General features: G+C 37.8%; 1 protein-coding gene across 1 annotated transcript; it reads left to right on the top strand.

Moving 5' to 3' along the window:
- Window positions 1–7,500: 7,500 nt before the first annotated feature.
- Window positions 7,501–21,807, top strand: LOC143299235 (ubiquitin-conjugating enzyme E2 A-like). The gene is made up of 5 exons (XM_076612440.1): window positions 7,501–7,673; window positions 9,082–9,162; window positions 11,161–11,276; window positions 15,313–15,401; window positions 17,483–21,807. The coding sequence occupies exons 1-5, from the start codon at window positions 7,630–7,632 to the stop codon at window positions 17,654–17,656; spliced, it is 504 nt and encodes a 167-aa protein (XP_076468555.1). The 5' UTR covers window positions 7,501–7,629; the 3' UTR covers window positions 17,657–21,807.
- The last annotated feature ends 735 nt before the right edge of the window (window positions 21,808–22,542 follow it).

Here is a 22,542-nt window from a genome sequence, read left to right as displayed (position 1 = left end):
CACACACACACACACACACACACACACACAGAGGCACGCAATTTCAGATACATGAACTGTATGCACACTGATGTGACACAAAACACAAAGTTATGCTTTAGTCTTATCAATAATGGATATTGTATTCTGGTGTTGGTTTCAGTCAACTGGTGCCATTGTTGATTTTCATACTTGCATTTTTGACTTGTACATTGTGTGGTGATCACACTAAAAATATCAGGCATTCTTCATTGTCTGTAATTTTAATGGTGTTTTTGGGTGGACGCACACCTTTTTTATTTTTTTATTTTTTCTTTTACAGTAAACGATTTGTGTAGATTTTTAAATGTGGTGATGGCAGGTTTCTTTAAATCCAAGGATCATTAAGAAGGTCCTTGGTGACAGGCCCTCTGATGGCTGCGCAGACTGATTTTAATTAAGTGTATGTTTACTGGAAAGTCTCTTTTTAATTATCATTTCATTATTCCTTTCTTTGTTGTTGTTTTAATGGTTGGTTGGTCTACTTTTTTTTTTTCTAATCTCTTTTCTTTTCTTTTTTTTAAATACATATAAGCACATACATGTTTTCAAACACTGGATGAAAAAGAGGAAGAAGAGCAAGAAGAAAAACATGGTTTATTTTTCTAGTGATGTGATATAGTATATTCAAAGTTATTGACCAGATCTAAGCAGCATTCTGTGGATTGAAAAGCACAACATTAAAATGAGCACATAAGAAAAAATGTTTGCTTTATTTACAAAATGGATGCTTCTGAAAAGAAAAGAAAAAAAGATGACTCACTCTTTCCAGAAACAGTCCAGATTGTAACAAATTGTTAATGTTACATGTATAGTAACATTCATATGTTGTATAGTTGAAAATTTGTTTGTTTTCTTCTTCTTGTTGGTTTTTTGTGTTTGTTTGTTTTGTTTTGTTTTTGTTTTTTTTTTGTTTCTTTGCTAGACATGTCTATGACATATTGTGTTTCAAATGGAAGAGGCAGGAAGGAGGGAAAAAAGTTGGAAATGTGTCAAGTAATAAAAGTAATGAAAACTTATTCAGCACTGTTTCTCAAACTGACCACAATAAGCTTCAAAACTTTTCTCTTTTTTTCTGCTTTTTATTTTAGTTGTTTTTTGTTTTTTGTTGTTGTTCTTTTTTGTTTTTTTTAATCTAATTAGTAAAATATTCACCAAAGCTGTCAATATTGAATTGTTGAGTAATTAGGTATTCACAAAGAAGGTTGGCAATGGTGGGGGAAAGTGAGAAAAAAACTGACATGCATGTTTTTCAAGATGAGTATATTCGGTGCTTTTGTTTTTTTGTGTAATGCAGATTCTTTGCATATATGCTTTTATATTTTGTTGCAATCTTGTTGATGCATTTGTTTTACTGTACATATACATGATTTTCATAACACCAGTTGCATATAGATTATTCAAATGTGAAAATGTATATGTAATGTTTTTATGTTTTTGTATTTTTTGCATTGTTTGTCTATTGAAGCCACATATTTATACTGATTTTATTTTACAACTTATGTACCTTGGATTCTCTGTTTATGTCAAATTATGATTTTACTTGGGGGTGGACATCACTTGCCTTGACTCAAGTTACAGAACAAATTCTGAATTATGTATGAACTTACATTTTTCTACATCATATACTGAAAATGTGATCAAAATGATTAACAGTAAATTACATTTCAGTAAATTACATCATCTTTCTGTGAGCTTCTGTGCATTGTTTCATCCAGACTTACAGATCATTGTCAGATCATTTAGCCATTCACTTCTGACTGCAAATATCTGTGGTTATGGGGTAATGCATAATCAGGTGCCCAGCCACTCATTTGCATACACTTACCTCCATTGCAAAGGGTGACTGCCTTGATGAGTGTTTTTTGCTGGATTTTCATACAGTTCTTTTACATTTTATAAAACAAAAATCTGTTGAGTGTATCAACATGGCTGCCAGAATGTACAGTACAGAAGAGGTGTCTAGATTTTGTTTGATTTTCCGGACAACGTCAACAATAGCAACTATAAAAATGTGATAGAAAACGAAAGTAATGTTGTTGATCAACTGAAGTGATTCTGGTTATCCTGATGATGATTACATGCTACAAGATACATCGGCAGGAAGGGATCAGGGTTGTGTCAGAAGTGGGTGTAGAAAAAACCCAAAATTTTAGCTTGAAACCTTCTTTTTAGGGTTTTCATCAACTATAAAATCCTCCAGATGAAAGCTGCAAGCTAAAACATTGTTTACAGTGAGTTTTTTTCTGTTGTAATATTGTGTGATGGTGTTTGTGGGTGTTGGGGTGGGAGGTTGTGAGTGGTTATGTATAGTTTTATGTTTAAAACAACATGATAGTGCAGGAAACAGCATTATTGCACTTGGTTATTGTGTCGAATACATTTGCTTACATTTTAGCACAATTTCCACCTATAAAATAAACAAACTTCTTCGGGTTTTTTTCAAAATATTCTGTGCATTTTTATTCTAAAAACCTGATTGGGGGTTATCTCATCCTGTCAACATTGAATTCATGATAATTATATTCTCCATTCATTTTCCTTCAAGAAAACATACTTTTACATACATTTGTGCATAATTTTGGTTTTCTTTGAGAGGTTGGTGATTATTTGGCAAAAATCACAAATAGTTCCCGAAGTTAAAGGGTAAAGTACAAGACAGGCATGTTGACAGTCTGTTATTTTCATGTCTATGTTTTTGTTTTTGTCTGTTCGTTTTTCTGTTTGGGGAGAGGCATTGTGATGGTAATGATCTGATCAGAACAATAATTACAAAGCATTTGAGCAAGCCCTTCATTTAGATCCGGACCGAATGAATACTACAATCCATTAACTCTCTCCATACGAATGGTGAAAGGGACGACGTTAACAGCGTTTCACCCCAATTACCATCATCAAAATATTGCAAGCAGAAGGCTCTTATACTGAAGAGGTGAATGTTGACAGAGAATACCACAATTCTGACGACGGAAGCTAAAGGTTGGGTCATTCAGACACTCACTGGACATCCGAGGGGTCTGTGTAGAGGAGAAGAGAGGACTGGCCGTACTGAGTGAGTTAAGGTCAGCACAGTGAGTCAAGTCTGATGGATGCAACAGCCTGATGGTTAAAGCATTGGATCCTTGGTTTGAATCCTGATCACTGCACCTACTGGATTAGGGATGGGGATTTCTCTGATCTCCCAGGTCAACAGATGTGCCTGAACCCTTTGTCAGTGTACATGCATGTAGACTATCAAATGCATATGTTAAAGATCTCGTAATCCATGTCAGCATTTGGTGGACTGGAAATAGCCCCTCATAAAGACAGGTGAATGTAAGGTGCAGCCCACAAACTCGGAAGGAGTGAGTAGATTGAGTTTATGTATGTGTGTGTGTGTGTGTGTATGTATATATATATATATAATATATGTGTGTGTGTGTGTGTGTGTGTGTGTATTTGGTGCTTGTCCTCCACTGTTTTGTTTTGTTTTACATGAGTGTGTGATGTTAAAATTGCAATTGTTACACTCTCATTGATAATATTATGTCTGTCTATCTGTCTGTTTGTCCATTCTGCTGTCTGTCCATCTGTTTGCCTGCCTCTCTGTCTATTCTCTTACCTTTCTACTGGTGTGTTAGTTTGTTTCATGTTTGTTTATCCTTCTATCACTATTGATTTGTATTGACAGAAGATTTTTTTTTAACCCTGATCATGTCTCTTTTCCTTCTTAATCTCTCTTGTTTGATTAAGATTTGTGCTTTGTTTTGTCATTGGCCATTGTTGCCGTAGTTGCCATAGTGAAACGGGAAGGTTTTGTGTGTTTGCACTCTGCCTCCCTCTCTTTCATATTACCTTTCCTGCTGACTTTTTCTGTGCTGTGCTGCCAGTCTGTGTCTTTCCTCCATTCCTTCTCGTTTTCTCCTTCCCTCCTATCAGGCACAGGCTTATGAAATAGTTTGATATATTATTCACCAAATTCAAGCAGCTATGTACAGCCTTACACTTGTCTTTATAAATGGCTTCCATGTTTGCTTCAAGTGTAAACTTCTAATTGTGTACATTTCTAAGCGTACATGATGTGAAAAAATAAAATAAGAAATGAATGGTGAAAGTAAATAGGTGTGTATGGGTCTATCTGTCTGTCTGCACATCTGTCCCTGTGTTGTGTATACAAAGCTTTTCGAGATGATCACTCAAACCAAGCAGGCTTGGAGAATCAGTTTTACTGAATTTGAACACAGTTTACACAGTATTTCACTGAATTGCCACTTCTCCTTTTCCCATTGGAAAAGAAAGGAAGTGACACAGAGATTATTTTCATGCAGTGACCTTGATCTTGGGCCAGTATGTAAGGACAGTTGTAAAAAAAAAGATGTTTTGAATGATGTTCCAAACCATCCCCATAATAACTAATCCAGTCCAAACTTAATGAGAAATCATTCACCTGGGCAGACTCACTCTCTTGTGCACACACACACACACACACACACACACACACGTGTACACTCTCCCTCTCTCTCCCTCTCACATGCCCCATCACACACACACACACACACACACACACACACACACACACACATTCATTCACTCACACTGGGCACAATAGCCGAGTGGTTTAAGCGTTGGACTTTAAATCTGAGAGTTCCGGGATTGAATCTCGGTAACGGCGCCTGGTGGGTAAAGGGTTTTTGTACATTAAATCAATGTTACATACACACAACAAAATGGGACTACACACACACACACACACACACAATGCATACATACATTTTAACATACATGTGTACCTAACAGCTACCCTAACACATACGCACACATTGGCAGGCACAAACTTACATAAACACACACACACACAATACACAATCATATGCATGCAGGAAGTTATGTACACATACATACGTATACAGACATAGTCAAGCACAGCTAACGCAAAGGAAGTGGACCTGCCACAATTGAACTTATTGCTGAGGGAAAAGGTGAGTTTTGAGACGAGATTTAAAAGATGCGAAGGAATCAGAATGACGGAGGTTATCAGGGAGTTTGTTTCATGTCTTTGGCAATTGAAAAGAAAACGATCTGTGTCCATAGGTCTTACTTCTGACGTGAGGTATCCTGAGAAGTCGAGTATCAGAGGAAGAACGGAGCTGGCGAGACGGGGTATAGATTTGGAAGAGTTCAGAAAGATACTTGGGGCCAGATCCGTTGACTGCAGAAAAGGTCAGAGCGGATAGCTTATAGTCTATTCAATCAGAAACAGGCAACCAGTGGAGAGACTGAAGGAGAGGAGAAACGTGGTCAAATTTAGAAGCTCTGCAAATGAGCCTGGCAGCGTTATTCTGAATTCGTTGGAGTCTGTCTAACAGATATTTGGGAAGGCCGGCCAAAAGAGAGTTGCAGTAATCCACTTGAATCTTGAGAGAACCAGATCGAGAGCATACGAGTTTCTCAGTTGGTTGCATCGGTTGAGAGATAGTGGCGGACAGAGCTGATTCTACGCAGTTCCAAATAGGCAACTTTACAGATATTCGAAATGTGCTGTTGGAAGGAAAGAGACTGGTCTAGGATTACACCAAGACTGCGAACAGAAGGAGAAAGTGAAACAGGTGTGCTATTGATTAGAACAGAGTCAGGAAAGGAAGGATGTTGACGAAACTTCTTTGGACAGGTTAGGCTATCATAAATTCTGTCTTATCATCATTTAGTTGCAGCTTGTTCCTATACATATTGTGATCATTCCAATTCGTCAGTCATAACAACTGAATCACAGCGCAATAAATTATATAAATTCAAATTCAACATAATCATAAAAGGTAAATAAATCATCACTAACCACCACCCAGTGTTAATGCTGTGCCATGCCAATGGCCGTCAGTTAACTTGCAAGAATGTTACTGCATGCACAGTCACAAAAGTAATCATACCATGGGACACCCACTAAAACTAATGAAGACAATCACCAAATCATACTTTTTTTCACCATTTAATTTTTTTTTTTAAATAATTTATTTATTTTTTTATTTTTTTATTAACAGGGTTGTCAACTTCTGGAATAATCTGCCCGGTGACACTGTCACTACAGGAACACTTAACAATTCAAAGAATTTATTCGATGAACACTGGAAGGATTATGGCTTCCAAGTAATTTTTCCCACAAGAAGCTAGCCATAATATTAGCAACTGCACACTCTGGAAAAAAAAAAAGAAAAAAAAAAAGAAGAAAGTACTATTGATCAGGCAAAAGGCTGATAAAGCCTAAAAGCCGTGACACATGATGTGATATGATATGATATGATAAACAACCATGCATTATTTTTCTTTGAGTTTATGTGTCTATGTGTATTTGTTTTTGCTTTCATATATGTGAAAATGCATGTTTGTTGCATATCTGTTATGCACGTTAGTGTGTGTGTGTGTGTGTGTTTTACATTTATTTGATTATTTGTTTATTTATTATTATTATTGTCTTTTATTTAATTCTTCTTCTTCTTCTTCTTATAATTAAAAAGAAATGAAATTTAAATATTCATTTACTTTTTAAAATATTTTTTCTTTCTTTCTTTTTCATTTTTTTCTCAGGGCCTGTGTAAGTGTGTTGGGTTACGCTGCTAGTCAGGCATCAGCTTGGCAGATGTGGTGTAGCATATATGGATATGGCCGAACGCATTGCATGGCGCCTCAGATTCATATGTTCGAAGAAAAACAAACAACAAAACCTGCAACCTTTTGAAATCGTCTCCTGCGAAACATTTCCAAGGGAATTAATTGCACTGAATGGTTTCCCTTGCTATGTTTCGAAAAATAACGTTTTCAAAAACATTTACCCAGAACCAGTAAACCGTTTAAAACCAAGTTAACCAGCATAAAAAGTTTGAAAAACGTTTGCATGTTATCTGGGCCACCACCCTTCCGAACATCCAACCTTCTGCATGACAACATTTTAAAATGATTATGTGTAGACTGCGGACCTTCAGACACTTCTCGTAAAGTAACCCGCTGCAACGAACTTTGTAAATACTATCATAACATTAGTAAATAGGGCAATAAAATATAAATTATCGTTCGTCCACTCTTAATCAGTTATTAATGATCACGTTGATGAATAAGCAAATAAGGCAAAGACAAAACATGAGAATATTGTCCTCCTTTGCCACTGATTGATATTGATATGTTCAATACGTAAATGCGTCTAAGCATCATTACCCGACGCGTCATTGTAATTTCATTCTTTTATGACTATTAACTTAAAGAATTTTCAATGCTGGATCGTTTCAACCCAAACCAATGGCTTTTTCTCAGGTGAGAAGGGTTCAGAGAGAGTAAGAGACAGACAGGCAGAGATAGATAAACGGTGAAACCGAGAATCAGGAAGTCGGCCACAGCATACGCTTTTCGTGACACTCAAGGTCAGAGCCAAATCTTATTTTACGCAGGGCACACATGTGCTTTCTTCGTTCACTGGGAGTGGAGTCTCCCAAGTGTAAGTTTGGAAACAGCAGCATGACGTCACCGAAATAAGCAAACGCCCGGATGTGAATATTGACAGCGGAAATCACAGTTCGTCGATTGAAAACAGAAGGTTTGCTTTTGTGGGTGGCGAGACATAGATTCTAACGGTCACATTTCAGCAGAATGACCACCCCGGCTCGTCGACGATTGATGAGGGATTTCAAAAGGTAAGAAAATGAGTAAGCTGTTCAGAAAAACGCAGTTCGATGAAGTCGTGTTCATGTCAAAATGGCTGCCTCGTTACAACGTTGTTAATGTCAAACGCCATTATTTTTGTTTAGGAATTTGTCTGAAAACTAGCCACATTAACTTGACTGCACAATCTTTTTGAAATGATGAATGTGTAAAGTATGACTTTGCTGTTACACTTGAAACCTATTTCGATCGGAACGGGGAAAAATCAAAGGAATGTGTGCGACGTGCGTCATAATAACACTATTCCGTCGTTCACAGTTCAGTCAGTTCTTGAGAACTTTACACAGTGACTGTCATTGGAAAAGATACATCGTTTTCAAACCTTGGAATGCAGATTTATCATATCAGATAAGCGAACACAGTTTAGTGTACGACCTCATATTACATTGCAAAACAAGACACCCCAAGCTGATGCACCTGATTCCCAATTTCTGTGACTGTCATATGTTATGACTCAGCCATAAAAACATCCACACACACACACACACACACACACAGAGTCACACACAATCACAGCCTCACTCATTCACAACCTCACACATTCACACTTCTCATAGTCTCAAGCAGTGAAACACACACACACACACACACACACACACACACACACACAGTGACACACAAAGAAAAACAACAACGCATAACATGTCTGCCTCTTAGAGCCCCACCATTATTAAAAATTTATTTGTCTTTGTGTGAAGAATGATGTTTTATTTTGGTGTCATTCATTCCATGGCTCTGATTATTTTTTAAATGACTGAAAAGTTGAAAATGATATCAATCTCGGAGACCGAATGTAATCATCATCATGTGAATCCAGTAATGATCACCTGATGTGGTGATAACCATTTTGTCTTTTGTCAATTTGCATACATTTCATTTCAGTATGTCTTGTAAAACCTGTGTTCTTATTTTTCATCACACAAATTGTCATTTGACAACAGAATGAAGGACTTCTGTCAGTTCTGTGCTTCAGTTGACTAGTAATAGTAACATGCAAAATACATGTGCGGATAAGAACATTGTTGGTTACGTCTTGGTTGCATTTTTTATTATTTATTTTTATTATAGTCTGTTCATCTAAGAGGATGATATTAAAAACGTGATTGCATAAAACATGCAAGAACATAGTTAAATGATGTGTATGTACTCTTGTATAAACAGTCAACAGCTACTGGAATATTGTTCTGAAAGAAAATTTAATAATAATTTGTTGAGGAATAGTTTTTAAAAAGATTGTCACTTGTTCATGAATTCACTCTCATAGTCATACTGTGTATTAACATCATTTCATTCATTATATAACTTATAAGTTAGAATCAAAGATAAAGAAGAAAAAAAAGCTATTTTATTCATTAACATTTCTGGTTTTCTTCTTTTCAGACTTCAAGAAGACCCCCCTGCAGGTGTCAGTGGAGCTCCCTCTGACAACAACATCATGCTGTGGAATGCTGTTATATTTGGGTAAGGGATAACATATGTGGTGACTGAATAAGTGAATGGTTCTACTTGGAATATTGGATTCTCTCACAAGTTCTATGGGTTTGATTCCGTGTTCCAGTGCATCTGATGGTGAAGGATGGATATGTTCCAGTGCACCTGATTGGTTAAGGTTAGGGATAGATATATATATATTTTTTTTTTGGTTTCTAAAGTCAACATATGTGCAGACCTGAGACCCTGTTAGTGTGTACTATAATATATATATATATATAATGCAGAACAACCACAACCAATTCATACCTACTGGTCAATGTGATGAAAGGAAAGGGAAAATATTAAAAAAGAAGTTGTGGTGTAAATAAACTTTTTATAAAGTTGATAAAAGTCAAGGTGAAATATTATGTTAACTCAAGTTATGTAAAAGATTTGAACTTGCCTGAATGGAACGTCAGTTAAGTGTGTTCAGCTATGGAAGTTAGAATGTTTTGGTTTCTTAATTGTTCTTCTAAAATTTGTTATTCATTTGTGCAAGTTGTGGAACACACGGAGAGTTCTCCCAATTTCCAATCAGCTTTAGAGATTTATTCACCAGTTTGGTATCTTTAGTCAGGGGTACAATGTTCAATTTTGGAAACTTACTCAGTTATTACTCAGTTACTGGGTCAGGGTGGTTGAGTCCAACTAACTCGAGCATTCAGTGAGTTAAATGTGTACCACTACCAGTACACACAGAACCAAAATTATGTTATGCATGTGCAGAACAGTTAGTTTCAACATCCAGTTTCAATCGTGGGGATACCAAGGGATCATTCAGTAATGCTTTTCTCTTTTTTTTTTCATGGAAAATGTATTCCAGAAATTCTGTCTTTCATGTATTGTTCTTTGTTTCTGTCTTTTTTTCTTTACTTTCTGGATATTGTCCCTTCCATTCTCAATCTTGTTTTCTGCCTTAGTCAAGTTAATTGTCCATTCATCTGTTGTTGTTGTTTTTTTTTGTGTGTGTGTTTTTCGAGAAAGTCTTTTTCTAGACTTGATTATAATTGAGTATTCCAATGAATGAATGATGTTTGAATTATTCTTTACATCTGGGACTGTAAGAGTAGGAAATGAACTTGAAGTGCCTGCTGGTGTTCTTTGATTTTGTACTATTTCTGTTTTATATAACTTAATAAGTTGTATATTAAGTTTAATCATGTTTCTATTCAGGTTGCTTTTTAAAATCCTCGGGGGATAAATTGACAAATGCTCGACATTTGAGGCATGTCAGGCTTTGTGTACCTGTGCTGAATTTTCTTTTCAGTATTTTTCTTTCTGCTGGATTAACATCATCAGTTTTCAGCTCTATTAGCATCAGTGATAATATATCATTAACAAGTCGGTACCCTTTGATTTTGACAGCCACATTTGATTTTCAGTGGTGGGTGTACGCTGGATTAGTATGTTTTCACAGTCAGGTTCAGATAATTCATCGCATGGCCAGAGGATCTTTTATACGCCATCATCTTCAGCTTGTCAGATGCATGCAAATACACACATACTGATTCAGGGATTCAGGCACTAGTAGATTTTTTGTACAACTACAAGATAAACTGTTGATCTTGGAGAGTGGAACTGGAATTTGGAAACTCTTCACCTTTAAAAACCTATCAGGTGCTGATAGATTTGAACCATGGAGCTCACAGATATGTGCAAGAAGTCTGGACACCTCTTGAGTAACATGCTTATCAGCAGACTTGAACTGACAGTATACTTAGAAAGTGCTGTTGAAACTGAATTTGGTGCATGGTGGTTGGAAAGAGTGGAAAAGGGTTGGAGAGGATGGAAGTGAAAAAGCAGAAAAAAACCCATCAAGGATGATGGTTATTTAATAGTCAGACTGTGATACTGAACAATGATTTTAAATTGGTTTTGTTATTGTAGTGTTCACAGTCATGTTGAAAGAAAAGCAGAAAAAGCTGTTATATCTTGATGAGCTACTTCATGAAATTGAAAATGATTGCATGTTGGTTATTTTTCCAGGCCCCATGAAACGCCTTTCGAGGATGGTACCTTTAAGCTTACCATAGAATTCACAGAAGAATACCCCAACAAACCACCAGGAGTGCGCTTTATTTCCAAAATGTTTCATCCTAATGGTAAGTTTGAACGTTTATTATTTTCAGAAATGGAAGTGACTGCAGAAAAACATATTTTTAATGCATTTTTAATTCTAAAAAAATCAGCCACATATGTGATTCCATTATACAATGTAAAGAAATATCCAATGTATCAGTTGGTCATTGTTGTAAATGAATATCATCTACTAGTGGCATTTCGTGCATTTTAGTCTTTATCATCTATGGCAAACTTCACATTCCAACATGTCAAACACACACACACACACACACACACACACACACACACACACTCTCTCTCTGTCTCTCTGTCTCTGTCTCTGTCTCTCTCTCTCTCTCTCTCTCTCTCTCTCTCACGCCCCCTCCCTCTTCCCTCCCTCCGTCTTATGTGGTCTGTTTTTTTTCAACTTTCAAGCTATAAAAGTACAGTGGTAAACTGTTCATGCCAAAGGTAGGTATCCATTTTTCCTTTCCGAGGGAAGGGAGGTAATTTCAAAAAGTTGAAAAAGAAAAAATGTAAAGCAGTGTCAACTGGCTTGTTATCAGTATCAGTGATGAAATTGTTGTTTTGTTTTTAGATTTCCAAATTTTGAAGTGTGGTTTTAACCATTTCAGTGCCAGGGAATTTTTGTTGTACTCACTATTCACAAATGACTGTGCAACTCAAAATGAATGTAACACCATGGTCAAGTTTGCCGATGATACTACTCTAGAAGGGCTGATTACGAACAGTGATGAATCAAAATATAGCGAAGAAGTACATGGATTTGTCAGCTGGTGTGATCAAAACAACTTAGAGCTCAACATATCAAAAACCAAAGAATTAATTCTAGATTTCAGGAAGATCAGATCTGATCCCTTACCACTTGTCATTGAAGACAAGCAAGTAGAGATCATCAGCGATTTTGAATTTCTCGGACTGATCATTTCCAATGATTTGAAATGGGAGAAAAATACAGAAAAAATTGTTAAAAAATCACAACAGCACCTGTACTTTCTTCGGGGCCTCAAAAAGTTCGGAATTAAAAAAGAAATCATGGTTGATTTCTACCGAGCAGTCATTGAAAGTATGCTAACTTTTGCTGTTACTGTTTGGTACAAAAACATTTCCAAGGCAGAAGTTGCAGCCCTTAACAGAATCGTAAAAACTGCCACCAAGATTGCCGGGGCTGATCTACCTTCTCTAGAAGACATATATTATAAGCAGCTACTCAAAAAAGCAAAATCAATCAGCCAGGATGAATCACATCCAGCTTTTGGGATTTTCGAGATGCTCCCCTCTGGTCGATGGTAGAGAAGTATAAGGACGAAAACCAATCGCTTTGCCAATAGCTTTTCCCCCAAAGCAGTCAGTGCCCTGTCTCTCGAACGAATCCAGTGTGATAAATAGAGTTGTGCAACCAACAGCCATCTTCCGAAAGATCTAGTCATCAGCCCCATCCACATGTAAAATGCAGCTTCTGTTCAAATGTGCATGTGTGTGTGTGTGTGTGTGTGTGCATGTGTGTGTGTGAATGTGTGTGTGTGTGTGTGCGCAGTGCGTTATATTGATATGCACTTGTATGTATCCTAATTTCTACTGTATCTGTGTTTGTGTATGATTTTCGATGTATCTTGTTATGTACTACTGCCAAAATATTCCTTTTGAAAGACATATTCTATTCTGTTCTATATTCTGTTCTATTCTAAAAAAGTGTTCTCCCCTTGCCGGGGAATTTTGAGGATTCGGGGGTAATAAATAAAAAAATTCTAGCACAAAAGCTGTGGGTGATACAGAAAGAAAGTAAACATTTTTGTGAAGGAAAATGAGTGAAATGCTTCTGGGCTCTTTTACACAGTTAGGTTGTAGATAACTGTTCAGGTATTTAAAGTCAAGATAATAATTTTTGTGCAACAAAAAAAAAAAATTTCCACCTCTACATAATAACATCCATAAAGAAAAGAAACAAAATACAGCTAGAAATAGCATGCCTATTGTCAGATTATACCTGTAGAAGGAAGTAAAACAGGCATTAAGTTTATAAAAACAAATCACAGCTCGTGCAGATGTGTAAGTAAATCACTGTCTCAACAGTGACAAAGGTGGGTAAAGTCAACGTAAAAGGTCAGTCACCGTCTCAGAAACTGAGCTGGCAAGCTTTTTGACAGCTAAGAGTGAGAGGGAGTGAGAGGGAAGTTCTTTGATGACATTCACTCCTTTCAAGTTGCACTTGGGCCAATTAAAGTGTCTGCTGTGCATCCAGCTTGCCACATCTTCAAACAAGTCAACCATCTGATTCAGTGAAAAAAAACAACATGAAAAACAAAAAGGCATGTGTTTCACGTCCAGTGCAGGTGCCACCTTGTGTTTCTTGAAAATCGTGGAGATTGGGTGTTGTCATCCTACAGTCTGCATTGAAATGTGAGCATACTCATTCCCAAAAGCCATGCCCCCTTCATGGACTGGCTGACATTCGACCTATCGTCTTACATCTCTCCTCTCCATCTCCTTCCCTTCTTCCCACGTTCACTGCACATACTCTGTCAGTCATAGCCACGTGTTAAAAAACGCTGTCTGATTGGATAGATGGACTGAATTACCATCAGATGGGCTGTCATTTTCATCACTGTCATTGTCAGTCACCTTCGTTTTCAAACCAATCATCAGACAAGAGAGATCCTTCTCCATCGCGAAAGCTGTCCATAGCCACAAGGAGAGCTTTCAGAATTGTGTAAATCTGCTGAGTGTGACTATTTGCTTTACTGGGCACAGTTTTCAACACTTTTTTTTTTTTTTTAACATGATGCAGCCCCCTTTTCCACGCGCACATCACGTGGTCAGTTAGCAAATTATTAATGAGTAGAAAGGAGTTTTCTACCTGATGAATGTTCATTTAAATAGTATTTTTATAATGCAGACACATCAAACTAATTGTTCAGTCTGTTTATGTGAATTGAACCAAACTCCAATGAAGGAAAAATCAGAACATATGCAGGACGTCAGTGGATGTCTTATAGGCACTATGGCAATATTTTTCGTAGGACGTCAGCTTACGTCTTATACAAGTTATAGGCACTCCACTGGTTAAAGTTAATTTATACTTGATGTGCCTGTTTCTAGACTTTGAAGTGTGGTTGATATTTATATATTTGATTTGTGCCCTATAATATTTTCTGAACTTGACACAAACAAACATAGATATTATCACTGTTTTTGGTTCATAGCAAGGTCATTATTTGAATCACAACAAATTACATTTCATAATTTCAGAGATGCATACTGCTATGATTTTTCCATATATTGTTACGCTCAATCACAGTTTGTTCCGACATTACATCAACGTCAACATTAATCCGACGAGTTTATTTTCAACTATGTAACATGGTCACATGCTTTGCTGTCATTACATTACTCAGATGCTCTAGCCCTATCGATCTCGAAGCCAGGGCAGTCACTACTTACCTTGGTCTCGCGTGATGATGCTCAGCTAATCGTGTGCGTGTTTACATTGAAACAGCATTGAGTGGAGCAGTCGGCTTAATCGTTTGCCCGAACAAGAGAGAATGTGGCTAAATCAAGTTGCGTCTCGGTCAAACAGTGTCTGTGTTTGCTGATGTGGCTCGGAGTCTGAGTGTTCATACCAAATTTCCTGATTGTTCCTACAAACACTTGATAGGGGTTAGTGTCTCAAATTTTAATTGAAATAAAAAGCTAATAGGAAGATACAAGCCATTGACATGTCAGTAAAATGAAACAAATAATATGACTTATTTTCTTTGAACTTTGACCAGTAAATAAGGTTCATAATCATATGCAGCCCTCAGCAGTATTTGTTGGGTGAGGGAGTGAACATTTTTGTTATTTGGGAAATATGTATGACTTAATATGTCATTATAAATATAATCCTTATTTGGTTTTTCATTTATTTATATGATTATGGTTTCATGTGAAGACGTCAGCTTCATCTTTGCATAATATCATTTGTTGGGGAAAAAAAAAAGAAAAAAAGTGTATCCGATTATTCTGCTCAGTTTGTTTGTAAGATTTTGATTGAATGGCATTGCTGTGTTTTTTCAGTATATGCTGATGGCAGTATATGTCTGGACATTCTACAAAACAGGTGGAGTCCCACCTATGATGTATCAGCTATTCTCACCTCAATCCAGGTAATCAGAAGGGGAGGATTGTGTTTTTGTTGTTTGTTTTTTTTTTCAGTAAAGGTGCTGTAAGTGTAAGATTTTGTTGTTGTCATCAACAATTTTTGAAAATTTGCTTGTTCACGTCTTTATTGTATAGCATGACAGACACACAAGCATGCTTGCATGTGCCACGCATACACACAATAGGTAAGGATTACGCAAAAACTAATAATTGTGTCATGCACACACACACAAACACAGGGAGAGTGGGCATTACATCTGACATAATTCATGCCCCACCCCCTTCCAAAAAAAAAAACCCAGACCCATGTTAGCTTCAAGTTCTGTCTGTGTTCTTGGGCTGCAGCTCACTCAATCAGTTGTATCCATCAGTAAACTTACAAGTGTATAATCATTTTTATCCCGTCATGTTGGCAGCCATACTCCATTTTCAGTGGTGTGTTCTTTGGGTATATTTGTATTTCCATAACCCTCAGAACACTGACATGGTTTTACTGATATAGGTTATGGGATCTATGTATTTAAGTGGATATGGGATATGTGTGTTTTGATCTTTTGCAACGGGTGCAGTAGCCGAGTGGTTAAAGCGTTTGACTTTCAGTCTGAGGGTCCCAGGTTCAAATCTTGGTAACTGCACCAGGTAGGTAAAGGGTCGAGATTTTTTCGATCTCCCAGGTCAACATATGTGCAGACCTGCTTGTGCCTGAACCCCCTTTGTGTATATATGCAAGCAGAAGATCAAATATGCATGTTAAAGATCCAGTAGTCCATGTCAGCGTTTGGTGGGTTATGGAAACAAGAACATACCCAGCATGCATGCACATGTGTGGCAGCCTACATGGCAGGGTAAAAACACTTATGCATGTAAAAGCCCACTCGTGTACATACGAGTGAACATGGAAGTTGCAGCCCACGAAGATGATCTTTTGCATTTGTACAATTGCAAAGGGGATTAACGCACTGCTAAGTCTGCTCTCAAGGCCTGACTAAGCTGCTGGTCAGGCATCTGCTTGGCAGATGTGGTGTAGCGTATATGGATTTGTCAGAATGCAGTGACGCCTCCTTGAGCTACTGAAACTGAAACTGAAACTAAGTCTGCATATTTGTTGACCTGGGAGATGGGAAGAATCTCCACCAGGTGCCCATAATCATAATGGGAATGAAACCAAGACCCTCAGATTGAAAGTCCACCATTTTAGTCATTCGGTTATGGCACCCATCACAGACACAGGTGATGAATGTAGATGTGCATTTCTGCTTTGATGGTGGTAATGATAGTAGTAGTTCACTTTGTTGCACTTTCAAACCTCTCAAAGCGCTTTATAGTAACATGTCAGTCAGACACAAAGCATACAAGAAACACATTGGCATGCATGTGCACACCCATGCATGCACACACACGAAAGATGGAATTAATGTTGATCCATAGTTGACAGATGCAGACAGGAGTGCCTTGATCATGAAGAGGCTAATTGAAAATGAATGTGATTTGTATAAAAATAATGTGAGCAAGGAACTTAGACTGGCAGAAAAAGGCATTAAATTTCAGGTTTTTACAGGGGAAGAACTAAAGCTTCTTTCAGTAAGTCTCACCCTGTTTCTCTCTGTTGAATTTGCGAAATGCCAAAGATTTTCACCAGCTGAAGAACACACAGACGTTGAAGAGACGTTCATGCTTTAAAAGGTCCAGTGGTTTAAGATACTATTATTAGTCAGCCAGTACAGTGTCTGTGACAGTGTGAGGGTCTGGGTTCAAATCTGTCTTGCCCTTTCTCCCATGTTTGACTGGAAAATCAAACTGGTCATCTGGTCATTAGGATGAGACAAAAACCTGAGATCCCATGTGCAGCATGCACTTGGTGCATTGAAAAAGAACCCATGGCAACAAAAAGATTGTCCACAGACAAAATTCTGGAGAAGAAATCAACTGTGATAGGAACACTATATATATATATATATATATGCGCATGTACTCAAAGCCTGGTCAGACATCTGCCTTGCGCATGTTATACATGTATAGATTTATCCGAACACTCACAGTGATGCCTTTTTGAAAAACAAAGTAAAGGTCCTTTTTTCTGTTGCAGTCTTTGCTGCATGACCCCAACCCAAACAGCCCAGCTAACAATGAAGCAGCCCAGTTGTATCGGGAGAACCGCCGCGAGTATGAGAAGAAGGTGGCAGCTATCGTCCAAGAAAGTTGGAACGACGACGAGGACGAGGATGTAGAAGAGGAGGAAGGAGGAAAATCAGCTTCTTAGCGACCAGAGGGGAGAATCAGAAAGCCAGCCTGGTTTTTTTTTTGTTTTTTGGGCCCCACCCCCATAACGTTTTTCTCCCTCCATTTCCCCCCCACCCCTCCAACTCATTTTGTTCTTGTCTGTTGAACCAAGGGAATGAACAAGTGTTTTTTTTTTTATTTCTTTTTTCCTTTAAGAGTATATAAAGCAAAGGAAGGAAAGTGACAAAGTGTCTTTTTTAATACCTTTTTTTCCCTTTGGTTTTATTGGCTCGCATGTGTGTAAACAAAGTGAGTCTTTTTGTTGTTTTCCTCATTTACTTTGCAACAAGGGAAAATAGTTTCAGATCAGAGTGTTGGTGTGTGTGTGCTTGTTTACTTGCATATTGTACGTGTGTGTGTGTGTGTGTATGTATGTGTATACAAAAATGGTGCATCTGTTTGGAATCATAAACACTTAGTTTCCTGTTGAAAGGGAAAAAAAAAAAACCACCATCCAACCTTTGTTGGATGAATTTGAAACGAAAAAGGTTCTGTGACCGAACCAGCTTATACACTGTTATATTATGTCGGACGCTTCACTTGTCATACCTGAACAGCCGATGGATGTAAGTCAATAAAGTGATGTAAATGGATAAGGACAGTTAAAGGTAAAACAGTCATTTTTTTTCTGTTTTCTCCTTAATGTTTTTAGTTAGTAAACCTTTATTTATTTACTCTATGTGTGTATTTTTTCTCCATTTAACGTCCTTCCTGGCTTGGTGATAATGGGTTTTTTTTTTTTTTTTTTTTTTTTAGCCAGTGACTAAGCCCAGTGCCAGGAGTTTATATTTTTGACATGTGTGGTTTGCTTTTTTTTTTTTTGTTGTTGTTGCCCTAAACAAAATACATGGTTATGCCGGCTGAAAGAAATGTTTTCTTTTTTGTTTTCTTTTGTCTTATGAAAGTTTGTACCATGCAAAAAGAACAACCACAGTTTGAGGTTGTTCAGCTGGGTAGATCTGATGTTTTTTGTCACCTCTCGTTCTCTACTCAGACAAGACACACAGCTTTCCGATTTTTACACGGGTGTGCAGCATGTCACTTTATGCTTAACAAACCTGTATATGCCTTGCATATATTTTGCACACTTAGTACACACACACACAGAGTACACACAGTACACATAAATAAATTTGCTGGGTTTTAAAGATGTTTTATGGATATGAAAGCAAGACCAGCCTTGGGTTGTTTTTTTGTTTTTTGTCGGTCCAGTGTTGTGCTGATGATGTGTTTGTCGCTGTGCACTCATCTTCCTTTTATTGACTGTGGTAGAGTGGACATGTCCACTGTCTCTTATAACCCCCTCCCCCATCATGTGTTGGCTTGTGCTGGTGGTGATGATGATTTGTAATCAGTTTTATTTGATAGTGCACAAAGCAGATAGACTATAAAAAAAAAAAAAAAAAAAAAAAATGAAGGAAAAATGTCTTAGTTCTGGACTTTGGAATGGTAGTGTTGTTGGGAATGGTGTATGTGTGTTTTGTGTGGTGTCGTTGTCTCACAGTACAAGTTGGGAAGTGTGGCCATTCCATTTACTCTCCCCCTGGCCCCCCAATCACTCTAGCAGTGCGTGTATTTTCTATATATGTGCGCATTGTTTCTGGTTTGCATTTGTGTGTAAAGTTCACTGTAGAGTGAAGATCTTGTAGTCTAATAGAGAAGTTTCCTGAATATGGAAGAAAAGGAAAGGAGGGGAAGAGGAAGTGAACTGTTGTCTCCACTTTCCTTGCTTCCTTCATGGTTTCACAACCAGCAACTAACAGAAATGTAGCTAATTTTCTCTTCTTTTTTTGTGCCACTTCTTGCATCTGTGTGTGTGTTAGTATGTGTCTGCCAGTTTTTAAGTATAACTCAATCGTGCACATTAAACATCAAAACTACTCTGGAAAGTCGGATTTACTGAGGAAAGATCATGGGGAATGCTGATTATAGAAAATTAAAAAAAGAAAAAAAAAAAGAATGCATGACGAGTTGAAAGACAACAAAAAAAGCGTAGTAAATGCATGCATATATATCGTTTAATGTTTGTTGTGTGTATAATCTACTAGAAGTTGAGCATGCTGTGTGGATTTAAAAAACCAAGAGAAATAGGCCTTGATTTCAATATTTCATCATTTTTCTCCAAACACTTGATTACCTCTCCTCCAGTCCTATCACAACATGTGGTTGTTAACTTGGTGGTCTGTAAAATGTTTTTCTTTCTCTCCGGTGTTTGTTTTCTTTTTTTTTCTTCTTTTGAAAAACTTACTTATTACTTCTTTCTTTCATTTTACATTTATTCATCATTCATTTGTTTTTTCAGGTGTTTGCATTACTTGCACCTCCATTGAAGTAAATCCATGTCTATATATATGTGTGTGTGTGTGAAAAACTGCATTGTAAGATCACATCGCTTATGTTGTGAATGATTTCTAGCTTTAATGCATATGCATTTCTTGATGGGCCACAAGTAAATTCAGTAGCCATGTTGTGACACACCTCTGTGGCAGGATAGTGTTTGTAAGTCTTATCTTGTCGGTCATCACAACCACTAGGGATGATGTACACTCATGATGCATTGACTGCTGGTTGCACAAAGGGTAAGGGTTTATTTAGAGCAGATTCACTAATCAAGCAGTTATGACTAAAAGCTGGCTTATATGCCCTATATCTTCCCACCTTACCAGTCCCCACCCCACCCCCACTTAAAAACACATGCATACACATCTCTTTCGCACGCACGCTCACACATGAATGCACAAAGCAGTAGTGCTTGCCCAGGTTTCTGGCTTTCATCTTCATCTTTCCATCTTCCCCCCAGCCCCTCACTGACCCCACTTAAAAACAGATGCAAACACAGCATCTCTCTTTAGTGAACTCTTTGCATGAATGCACATATGCGCAGAGCAATTAGTTCTGTCCTGAGTTAGCTCAAGATTTTAGATTACTTGATGACTCACTTGGTTTCACGCTGAAAGTGAATGAATTTCTTATTTGAACAGCTTGAGCAAAAAAAAAAAAAAAAAAGATGGGCAGCCAGTTGCTGCACTTTTCCAGTTGAACTTTGTTTTTACTGCGCTTTAGTTCGTGATCATTAATCCTCAGTCATAAAGAAGGGGACAGCATATCAAATGTGGAGTCTCATGATCTTGGTTTATTGCCTGTGTTCGTTACGGTGGGAGGGTTCGGGTAGAGGGGTGATGTTCATCATAAGTCAGTACTTGTCTTTTTTCTTTCTTTTTTTTTTTGTAATTTTTTTTTTCCAGTTTAGGTGGATTTTTGTTGTGAAGGGAACTGGCACTGGGCTGCTTGTGAAGTGCAGTTAAATACTCTGCCCATCGCTCTGTTAATGAACCAGCTGTGCAAGTGGAGAACATTAACAGTGATAAAAATCAGATTCAGATGTAATTCGAGACTCGGAAAGTTGGTAAATGGACTGAGCGATTATTGCTGTCAGTAGGGTGGGGTGGGTGGGGAGGAGGGGGGGGTCGGGGAGGGACGGGGGGTACGGGGGGGCTTAGTAGTCGGTGGTGTCTTGCATGTGTTGAATTAAAACAGGTCACTACTGAACACAACCAAAGTGACTAAGCAGCAGTGCAGTGTCTCCTCTGATGTGTGGCCTCCTGGCAACCCAACATTGACAGTTCACTGTAGATTGCTGGCACTGAGAAAGCAGCAGATAAACTTGGATGTATGTGGCACTGAGATAGTGCGCCGTGGGAATGTGTCTCTGAAACGGTGCAGATAATGGGACAGAAAAGAAAACAACACAAAAAACATTGGACTGTGGTAAGAAGTATAAAGTTGGATGGATCCATTTGTGTTGGTGGTGTGAAATGTTGTTGGGTAATGGTTTATAAAAAAAAAAAAGTGTGAATTTTTTTTAAGTCAATGTAGTCTGCTTGATGATGGATATTTTTTATCTGTTGTTACATGGTTTATTATATATTTAATATTGTATCTGTATTCTGTTCTCCTCTTTGCCCTTGGTCTTCAAAGTGAAAAAAGGAAGATGAGCAAATGCACTGTTACTTGATTTTTTTTTTCCTGTGCGTGTGTTATTAAGAAGAAAAAAAAGTACGAGGCTTGAACTCACAAGTCATAGAGCTGTACAAAATACCATGTAATAAAGATTGTATTAATTTAACTGATTACATTTTGTTGGTATTTTGTGGTGTGTGTCTATGCACAAGTGCAGTGACGCAAGGCAGAGAGTGTGATTTTGATATCTTGGAAAAGCAACATTTTTTTCTATGCCTTAAATGTTTGTAGTCATCAAATAATATTCTGACAAATGCTTGCATGCACACATACATAATGTACACTGTGCATGAGCACTTACGTGGAAAGAAAACTACATGCAAGTGTGCAAGAAGCAATACAATACACGCGCACACACACACACACAAAATAAGTCCATAGTCTCTCTCCATTCTTCCCTCACCCACTCTCTCTCTCCCTGTCCGTACACACACATACGCACACACGCACACACGCACACACACTTCCCCCCTCGTATCCACCCCTTTCCTACTCTCCGCCCCACCCATCCCCTATCTCCCCCTGTCCTACTCTCCCTCTCCCCCCCGCACCCCCTGCCCCTGTCCTACTCTCCAGTCCCCATCTCCCTCTATCCAAGTCTCCCAATACGAACACATCAAATAATTACAATGTCGAGATTGACCATCCAAATGTAGCCCTACCTTTTAATCTATGCTTTTTCCCCTCATAGAACCCATACTAATATTTGATTGATTAATGAGTTATTGGACCGATGATGGACGTTTTCCGTATATTTATTGCCTCAGATACATATTTTGCAAGTGAAAGTATCATATCTTCATTTTCTGTCATCAGTATGCCGAACTAATCTTTTCTCTGCGCTGG

Source organism: Babylonia areolata, chromosome 24 (genome assembly GCF_041734735.1).
Source record: "Babylonia areolata isolate BAREFJ2019XMU chromosome 24, ASM4173473v1, whole genome shotgun sequence".
In the NCBI taxonomy this organism is placed as follows: domain Eukaryota; kingdom Metazoa; phylum Mollusca; class Gastropoda; order Neogastropoda; family Buccinidae; genus Babylonia; species Babylonia areolata.
The sequence above is the reverse complement of the archived record's forward strand: the minus strand, read 5'-3'. Positions and strand labels throughout refer to the sequence as shown.

What these genes read in the sequence shown, in the direction of transcription:
- LOC143299235 (XM_076612440.1), top strand. Translation starts at nt 7,630, where the DNA reads ATGACCACCCCGGCTCGTCGACGATTGATGAGGGATTTCAAAAG. An exon ending in TGGAATGCTGTTATATTTGG is followed by an intron (nt 9,163 to 11,160) that starts GTAAGGGATAAC and finishes TTATTTTTCCAG; the next exon opens with GCCCCATGAAACGCCTTTCG. An exon ending in CAAAATGTTTCATCCTAATG is followed by an intron (nt 11,277 to 15,312) that starts GTAAGTTTGAAC and finishes GTGTTTTTTCAG; the next exon opens with TATATGCTGATGGCAGTATA.